This window comes from Nannospalax galili, unplaced genomic scaffold (genome assembly GCF_000622305.1).
Source record: "Nannospalax galili isolate Female #2095 unplaced genomic scaffold, S.galili_v1.0 scaffold38, whole genome shotgun sequence".
Taxonomy (NCBI): Eukaryota; Metazoa; Chordata; class Mammalia; order Rodentia; family Spalacidae; genus Nannospalax; species Nannospalax galili.
Window position 1 is genome coordinate 2,240,079 of NW_008342636.1, and position 10,474 is coordinate 2,250,552.

The 10,474-nt window shown below is 37.3% G+C and overlaps 1 protein-coding gene across 8 annotated transcripts in view; it reads right to left on the bottom strand.

The window, feature by feature from the left end:
- Positions 1-1,427: 1,427 nt before the first annotated feature.
- Positions 1,428-10,474, bottom strand: part of Csnk1g3 (casein kinase 1 gamma 3) — a 115,967-nt gene continuing 106,920 nt past the window's right edge. For all 8 annotated transcript variants that reach the window (XM_029566232.1, XM_008838723.3, XM_029566231.1 and 5 more), the window contains one exon: positions 1,428-3,835. In XM_029566232.1, the coding sequence (XP_029422092.1) occupies positions 3,781-3,835 (55 nt within the window). In that variant the 3' untranslated portion in view covers positions 1,428-3,780. The remainder of the gene's footprint in view (positions 3,836-10,474) is intronic.

The following is a 10,474-nucleotide window of genomic DNA, read 5'->3' on the forward strand; positions in this document are numbered from 1 at the left end:
TTTTATGCTAGCAGACTGACACATGGATCTTTCAGTAAAGGAACTAGTAACCCCCCATCCCCACACCCCGTGCCAGTTTTAGGGGTTTTTATAGTCATGTGAGGAAGTACAAGTAAAAGACAAAACAGCACATAGGTGGCAATTAAGTAAAAGGTCCATGCGATAATTAAGCAAAGTAACATGGCTGCAGGGGTTAAAAAGACTTCCTTCCAGGTCTACCAGGGCAGGATGCAGGAAGACTCCAGCTTATCTCCCCAGTCTTATCTCTTGTCTAGAAATTCTTCCTGCTTCAAAGTTCTTAATTACCATCACATTGCAAAAACTTTCAACCTCCACAATAAATTCCTATCACTTGGAATTGAAAAGGTTCTTACTAATGCAAATACAATTCAGTCAACAGGCACCCAATCTAAAACCAGATTATTTTCCTAAATAAGGCCTGTCAGAGCTTTTGTGTCATTCTCAGATCATTCTGTTTCCATGGGAGCTGGGGAGTGGGGGGAGTCTGGTATATGTGTATCTGGTATAGGTGTAAGTCATGTGCTCAGAGGCCAGAGGAAGACGACAGCCCTACCAATTTCTACCTTATTCACTTGAGGTAAGGTCTTTCACTGAACCTAGAGCTAGGCTGGCACCCAGCAAGCCCCAGTGATCTTCCTGCCACTGTGTGCCAGAATGCTGTGATTACAGGTGAGTTCTTAACTACAAGGACCTTTACCTGGGTTTTGGGGATTTGAACTCAAATCCCGATGCTTGCACAATATAGGCCCTTCTTAAATGCTAAGGCTTCTCTCCAGCAGACACTCCTGCTTCATAATGTCTCTGGTGCTTAATGCTTGTATGCTATTCACAGGCTGATTGGCTCTACTTGCTTTATCTTGCCCACAGCACCCTTCAGTAAACAGAACCATCAATGCTATTTGGTAAAACTATGTAAAGGGTGTGCCATAGTGATAAACTGAACTGATGTTGCAAACATATGCTCTCCATCTGTAATGACTTTAGTTACTCACTTAAAAATAATTAACATTTAATTTCTATAAATAGCATGACTTCATTTTCAAAGGAATAAGATCATTGCTTATTTCCCTTAAGTCATTGGAAGACAGCTTTAACTAATTGTTCAATTTAAGTACCTCAGGAAAAGTACGAACACACACACACACACACACCCCTCAGGAAAAATACAAACATATATACATACATACACACACACACACACAAATGAAAAGCAAGCAAGCTTGGATCTTTCCTGTATGTGCTCCTTACAACTTTGCTCCAATAAAGGAGAACGAAAACAAGCAACCTGACAAAAGCAGATTCCTTTTGCTCTGCTTCTTATACATAATAGACAACGTAAGTTAATTTTTTAAAACTCCTACTTTAAATTAGTGAATCGTTCACTCATTAGAGAGAGGGGAAAGAGCAAGTTTAAAAAAACTACCTTTATTTTTTATTTTGTTTTCAGTTACATACTTTTAAACAGGGATGTGTTTCAGTATTCAGACATTCAGGCAATGTTGATTTCATTAGTGTTGACAGAAAAGAAGCATAAAAATGCAAAACATTGTTGGCTTAACCTGAACATACCTGCATTACCTATTACTGACCAGTCTGTGTGCCAAAGACGTATGCTCTGGCACTAAAATGGAGCACTTAAAAATATTGCTAAAAGCAAATGTCTACACACTGGTCTTTGCAGCAAATAAGGGTATTTATACTTTTAAAATATTTAAGTCCATAATTGGATTAATATACACACCTTCTTATGTATAAGGAGTTCAGATCATATAAACACTGTACAGTCCAAAAAAATCCTACTGAGAATAAAACTAAACAGACTTATGATAAGAAATACAGATACCACTTGTATTTACAATTATCATAGACACACAAATTTGGTCAAATACTGTAAAGAAAGAAGTGGTTTCACATTATAATGGCCAAAACATCCATCTACCTTGCTCAAAGCAAACAGAACTAAAAATTCAGTATTTTACCCCTACAGTTTTGACATCATGACAGTATACAAACAGACAGAATGGAAACTGTTGACCAAATTGGACAGAAAATGTTTCCTAGGCTGACTGTAGGTCTTTAAAATCAGGAGCAGATCATTTACAGAATTCAAAGAAACAATGATAAACAGTGTCCCGATCCGTGATGTTCATATGGGTGCCCAATTCATCAAAAGCAACACATTGAACTTTTGGCTAATAAGAAAAATAAATTACAAAGTACAATTAAATACCTGTAAATTCAATAATGAAGTAAAAAAAATGTGGATTCATTTACTTTAATACATATTTTAAATGTTACCTTGAGACAAAAATAAATAAATAAGCATATCTGGAGGCACACACTTAAGACACAGAAGAGGCCGCATGGAAGGAGTAACAATTTCATAAAAAGAAGATGAATGTGAGATATGATTAACATAATTATCTTTCTAGCCAGTCTTTTTGTTTTAATCCTTCTTGAAAATTCTGGCTACTAGAATGTGACAAAAGTATACCTGTGCCTTTATGGCTTCAAACAAAGCAGACTTGAAAAGTGGAATGGACTTCATGTCTTGAGAACTGTTACTTTGTTCATATGCAGGCACTTCAAGGACTATGGAGCAAAGCACCTGGCCCATCCTTTCCAAACACTCTCCAATCATCAAAATCATGCTCAAGAGTAGAAAGTTACAGAGACCTAGCAAAGCTAAATACAAGAGACTATTGTGCACAGAGGGCAATAGTATGACCCAGTTTTTATTGCTGGGAGGTTTTTTTTTTTTTTTAAATTGAAGAGCAAAATAACAAACAGCCACCATTGCATGGCACATCCACAGTTCTCTGCTTCCATGAGAATGTGACCATTCAGTATAGGCTTCAGTGGGCTCCAGCCTTACACATCGCAACAAGGTTCACATTTATTTCTTTTCCTTAGTGTATTGTTTTCTAAAACTCCAACATACAACACCTCTCAATGTATTCATTTCTCGCTATCTAACATGCATTATTATCTGGAAGCATAAAGTCACATTGTACAAATATTTGCATGTTTAAAAAATAAGCGCTTTTGCCACTTCTTGACACTGTACTTCACGTAGTGGTGTACGTAGCAGAGCTCATATTTCCTCACTTCTTGTGATTAATTTTACCACCACCGTTTGCCAAACGCAGAGCTTTTTCCTTGGTACCTCTGGACTGTGACTGTACCATGATTTCACAGAGAGAACATCAGTATGACTCATGAATAACATGTACCATCAGTAATACTGAAATCAACGTGGAGGTCACAAAATAGGACCTTTTCAAGGACATTAAAAAAAAAATATCTGGGCAACTGTTTTCTCTGTTGCACTGTCCATCACGAAGAAAATTCTTGTTTGATTATATTATTACACAAGACATAAAAAAATCAAATTAGATGTAATTAGTTGACACCTGGGACACCTGTACTGTTTTCTACAGCAGAAGAGCTTCTGAGAAATGTCCTATGGAGCCGTGTTTATCAATCCCACACACTGGTCCATGTGTTTATCAATACCACCACACTGCTCCATTCCACTCACTGATGGGCAAAGCACTCATGTTTTGACAAAACTTTAAAGCTTCCATAAAAGTTAAATTAGACAAAAAAATGAATGTAAGACAACCACAAAATGAAGTATGACATTTTTGTTTCTAAGAGTGAGTCTTCGAAAATATATGCGGTCACTACAGAGATGATTTTAATCGCAAGACAGCAGGTGAACATATAAGTAAGTCCCCAGGATCTGTCTGTGTCCAGTCATTTGTGACGTTGTATGGTTTTCCTTTTCCTTCGTTTGAAAAAACAGCAGCACCTGCAGATAAAGGAAATATCTCTTTACTATAAAAATACTAATCAGGGGTTGATTCTATCATACTAATATAAATGGTCATAAAAAGCAACAGGCTCGTGCAAGACAGATAGTGAACATGTCAATGAAGCATCTGTATTAGTGACACCATGGCAGAGATACTACTATTATATCTTATCAACATGCCTTTTAGGTACAGCAAGACATTCTATACAACATAAAAAGACCCGGTAGTTCAGAAGGCTTTGCTCCAAGAACTGAGAAGCTACAGTGTTCTGCAGCTCAGCTGACCTGCTACAGTTTATTTAAAATGTTCGGAAATATGAGAGTGGCATGCTTTCATAAAATTCATCTATGTATTTTCTCCCTTTTTCTTTGATATTTGTGATTGCTGAAGCCATGTTACAAAAGCATGATGATTCTAATCTTATGGATTTCATCATTTTAGTAAAGATCAGTTTATATTCTAGAGTTAGAAAAAATACATTTCTCATCATATTTACCAAATGGAAAAGAGAAAATATGTTGAGGACAACATCAAGACTGGCATTTATTTCAACTTTTTGGGAACAGGGTCCCAAGTGGCTCAGGTTGGCCTTAAACCCACTACGTAGCTTAGGATGACTCTCAACTCTTCTGCCTCTACCTTTCTGGCACTTTTTTTTTTTTTTTCAAAGAGTTAAGCTCACTGTAAACTACACTATAATTTTATACTTAACATGTAAAATAGCAAAGTCAAGGTGATTCCACTTTGTAATTCAAAAATATATATTCAAAATATATATTAAAAAATATAGGCCTATTTTTCACCTGTGCATGATAATGATCCCTAAAGTAACTAGTTTCTATCACATAAAATTTCCCAGTCATGAAAGATGCATCACATGACTCTGAGGAGCATACAAAGGCTGTAATGAGCTGAAGGTTAAATGAGAATCACTGATGAAGATTCATACCCAAAACAAAAAATGCACCTCTCTCTCCATCCACAGTTTGGCATGCCTTCAAATAAAGGTATAAAGGCATAACTTTTTTCTTCTTGTATGTAAAACAAAATCAGTATACAGTCAAGCATGGTAGGTAGCTCATGCCTGTAATCCCAACACTTAAGAGGCTATGGCAAATGGATCATCATGGGTTCAAAGTCAGTGTGGGATACATAAGAGTTCTAGGCTAGCTTGGGCTACAAAATGAGACACTCTCTCAAAAACAAAACAAAACAAAAATTTAGGCATCTACCAGAGAGAGCATCCAGGCCTTACATGTAATATAGTAGGCTCTAAGTCACCTCTAATTCCTGAGGGAACATTCAGGCCCTACATGTAATGTAGTAGCTTTAAGGTACCTCTAATTCCTCAGTGAGTTTTCTTTTGATATAAAAGGCATGGTTGACTATTCTTGGGTTTTACAACTAGAAAACATATGTAATTTCTCATCTTTATGAACTATACCTCATTAACGTGACTACTAGAAAAAAACTGAAATCAATGTATATGAAGTATATAGATGATACTGATGATGATGAAATAGTCATCACTTATTGCCACACCACAAAGTGCTAAGTATAATACATTGTTTCTGGAATTAGAAAACTCAGTCACATTTCTTTTAATTGCAGCTACCTAATACTTTCCCAAATCTCAGATATATAAATTTTCACAAATCTCAAATATTTAAATATATAAATTTTCAAAAACAAAAACACAAAAGGGTTAGGGATGTGGCTCAGTTGGCAGAGCACTTGCCTAACATGCATGAAGCCCCGACTTCAAGCCTCGGTAGTGTATAAACTGGGCAGGAGGTAAAGCCAGAAGGACCAGAAATTCAAAGTTTTCCTTAGCTACACAGAAATCTTGATACATGAGACCTTTTTGAAAGAAACACACACACACACACACACACACACACGTGGTGGGGGGAGATGGGATGAAGTATTATTCAAGTCAATTTTCAACTACTAGAAAGCACCCATAGGGTAGAAAGCAAAACAAAAATAATTGTATTTAAAAGAAACAGACCAAATATTTGAAATATTAAATTTAAGAACCTGATATTTTAAAAATATTATTTTTATTTTATGTGCATGCATGTATGTAAGTGCACCCGTGTCATGCAATGCCTGCAGAGGACAGAAGAGACTATCGGATCCCCTGGAACTGTAGTTACGGATAGTTGTTAGCTGCCATGTAGGTGCTGGGATTTGAACCCAGGACTTATGCAAGAACAGTGTTCTTAACTGCTGAGCTATCTCTCCAGCCCCAAACCTGATCATTTTAATGAAAATGCAGCAATTAATATAAAGTTCTGTTAATAATGTTAAATGTTCCTATACATTGCCATTTCTCATTTCAAGTTCTGAAATATATTCTTACCTAAAGGGGTTAAAAGTTATATAAGCCTTTTATAATGGGAAATTTAATGCAATGTAAGTTTTAATGAACAAGCTGTTAATTCCCAGAACTCCACACTGGTGTTTGCCACTCACTTTGCCTCATTTATTTTTCTGACATTGCTCTCAGTTCTGAAAGTTAAGTTCTTTTCATTTGCTAAGTAAGAATTAGAAATTCTTTCTAATATAAGTATTATTGGATACGGAGACTATGTCAAGCATTTATGATATAATGAGATTTTAATGTGGATTCTAATGGTATAGGCCTTTAAGTTAAAAAAAGAATCTTACACACACACACACACATACACACACACACACACACACACACCTTACCTTAGATTTGCAAGGCTGGTATGCTAATATATCAAGTACCAGCAGAGGGCAGCATTGCTATATGTGATACGAATCTGCCCACAAAACAGTACCATACTTCTACAGGAATAAGATCATACTTTAAACAGTAGTTGATCTTTTAAGATAAAAGTAATTTCAAAAACAGCTGATTTATAGTCTCATTGTTTAAGAACCTGTCATCTCAACTGTCTCCTGCCTCAAGCACTCATCTCACAGTCAATCATAATCCAGTTTTTTCTTTATTTACTATCACTTTGAAATTGTTAATTTATGACCTCCCTCCACTGTAGAATGATACTTTATAAAGGCGCTCACAGAAATAAACCAACAAATGAGCAGAAAGCTGAACTCATTTAGTATTTGTGAAATGACTTTGCCTCATTAATGTAACTAAATCCTACAGTAAGAACCTAGTTAAAATTACAGATGTATTCTAAATTTAGAGTCTTACCTATGGGATACAAGCTCTACTGTAGCCTTACGAAATGAAAGTTTCAGTGCTAATATGAGGCTTTTTTTTCTTGCTTTTTTTTTTTTTTTTCCAGAAAAGTGACGTGTACCACATTCTTAAAGTCTCAAGGTTAAGACACATTACTCTCTAAATATAACTGCTGGGCAACCCCTCTAGTGAGCTTCAGTTTTGGATAATCTAAACTAGCTGCAGATAGTAAGTGCACTCATGTTTTCAGTGTATATAAGTGCAGGAAGATGTGTAGGAAGAGACTGTGACATCAGCACTCGGTGTGATTGAAAACAGAAAAAAAAAAAAAAAGAATTAGTGTTAACTATACAAATAAAAGCAAGAATTCCAGGAATTAGCACATGTAAGATTTTCACAGATTCTATGAACAAATTATCATCAACTCAACTATCTGATTTTAGACATTACTTTTCCCTTCCCACTCACTGTTCCCATTTAATTCTCTTACAGGATAGCTTATACTCATTCATGGATCTCTTCAGATCTAAACTACTGACAAATACTTTGGGACACTGATTAAGCTTATCAAATACTTAAATTATGTTCTCCCCAATGCTGTGTTGGGGGCAGGGGGGCTTGGAGTTTGTTGGTCTGTTTCCTGGTCTTTGGTTTTCAGGAGGTGGTCCCAGTCAGCCAGCAAACTAGGCTTCTGCTCTATGATCATTTGATTGCTAGCCTAGAGCTTCAAAGCTGTGTTTCTATGGGAATAATATTAAATTCTGTTTCTGTTAAATCTAATTTCATATCTTTAAATGCCTTTAGGCAGAAACAGGACATCACAATGGATCAAAGTGGTCTGAGTATACAGAACACATGCAGTGAGCACCAAGGCTCTGCTATCCAACTGGCCCCATCTATACTCCACTCACTGCCTGTTCACCTGGAATTTGTCTTGCTTTCCTGGACTTATAGTTAATACTTCTCTCAACTGAATGAAGCATGCTTTCCTGTCTGGATCTGAGGTTCTTACCTATCCTTTCTACAATGACCCATAAACACTGCCTTTGGTGGAGACCATTTGTCCTCCCAGTGCCCACACAGGCTGCAAAAGCCTGCCTCTCTACCACCCGCTTAATGAGCACACAGAAAAATACCTTTTCAGATACCTAATATTTAATTCTTTGACAAAAGATTTTTCTCCTTAAAATTAATACCTAAAATATAACTTCCTATATCTGGATTTCTTGATTCATTAAAGGAGGAACTCTGCAAAGCAAGAGCTCAGATCAGAAGCAAGACTACATACCTAACTACTTCAAGTAGGAACCTATAGATCCATCTCCTATTTCTTCCTTTCTATCCACTTACAATTTGTCTCTTAGTCTAAAATGATGCAACCTCCACATCCTTTTCAAGCTGGCTTAGTTCAGAAATTTTCATCCTGCCCTTATCATGGGTTAGATTTTTATACAGAATTTTCAGTTTTAGCTAGCCACACTTCTTACCCCAGCATGTGAAAAGCTTGAAGATCCAAAGTTCAAGCCAGCCTAAACTACTTAGAGAGCCCATGCTCCCAGCATTCCCAAAAGTCAGAATTCATAGTTTAAGTCTCTATTCTCCAATCTGCCCTCATAAACACAGCCATGTCCTCTAGCTCATAAATTTCATCATTATTTCTCCACTGGTTAAGGCCTTAAGGTCACACAGTTCTTCAAAACGTTGGCACCCAATCTGTTTCCATTCTCTGTTTTATCTTGAGGGAGGGAGGGAAGGAGGGAGGGAGGGAGGGAGGGAGGCAGGGAGGGGAGAAGGAAACATTTACTTGCTACTACTAGCACACACCAAATGGCCTTTTACTTCACATTTTTACCACGTTCTTCCTTGCACCTAAAATTCTCCTTTTCTCTCTCTTAAGCCTGTTACAATGGCTGGGGTATAGATCAGTGACAGAGCACTTACCTTGCATATACAAAGCAATGGTTCAACACATCACCTCCAAAAGGGAATCTTACACAGCTAGGGCTGAGAACACTATCTAAAAGCCACAGGCACACTTCTAGTCTGTTCTAAGTGAAGCAAGCCTTGAAATAGCTTCATAACCACCATACTACCAAATGTAATAATCTGTCGGTTGATATTAGAAGAGGGAAAGGATGCAATCCAGAAAAAGAAATCATGCTTCATTTCTTAGTTTTAGACAAGGAATGCATTGGTGACCTTTTAGAAGTGTTAAGAATTAACCTGACCAAAAGGGGGAAAAAAGCTGAAAGAGTTTTAATGGCAAACTGGAGCTGTTTGAGCATTTCTGTAACCCAACTAGAGTAAAGCTTCATTGAAATCATGGATTGCTCTCCCTTACCAGCACTTTATTAAGATATAAGCTATACTGTAAAAGTCACCCTCCTACAGAACACAACACAGGGGTGTGTAACGTATTCACAGAACTGTACAGCCATCATCACCACCTCCCTTCAAAACCTTTCCTCACTCATTAAAGAAGCCCTTTCAGCTGGCTCCACTCTCCTTCCTGCAAAGGCAACCTCTACTCCCCTTTCTGTCCCCTTACCCTTTCCTTGTCTAGTTTATGTACGTAGAGCTACATAATATATGGCATTTGTTCTGCTTCTGTCACTGAGCAGATGTACTCAATGTCACTTCTTTGTGTTGTCATAGGACAGTGTGCTTCATGGGAATGGTGAATTGATTCAGTTAACTATTTAGCAATAACTTATTATTGGTTCCTGTTTAAACCACTGGAGATCTGAAGATAAAAGCCTTAGTTTTAGTACATTCAGGAAGTTTACATGGGATGGGCATGGTGGCACACACTTTTAATTCATCACTCAGGAAGCAGAGGCAGGCAGATCTCTGTGAGCTCCAGGCCAGCCTAGTCTACATAAAGAGTTCCAGGCTAGCTGGGAGACCCTGTCTCAAAAAACAAACAGAAAAGGAAGTCTCATGACCTCCAGAGGCATAAGGAGAACAATGGTGGGCTTAAGAAAACAAGAGTGTAATACACAGACATTAGAATGAAAACGAAGCTGCGGGAAAACCAGGCACTGGTGAGACTATGAAAGCCATGAAGAGCTTTGGCCGGTTATAAAACCTGGACAGGGTCTGCTAAGCAATGGAAAACCATCTTTCAGGAATAGCCTGCACACCATTTTCTTCATCCTTATCCTCCAGCCCACACATCGCAACTACATGAACTATGTACTATGCCATTCTTCAGAGCCACCTCCAGAAGGCTTTTCTTCATGAATTCAAAGCTTTTGTGCAGCACATACCATGTACTAATATATACCGATACAACTGCAATTTTTCCTGCTAGCTTGTGGTTTTTTTTTAACTGAATTTTTGAGAATTTCATACAATATATTGTGATCATATTTAGATCCCCTTCCCTATCTGCCCCCCCTTACTACCCTTCATCCAATTTCCTATACTCTAATATATAAATTTTATATATATATAA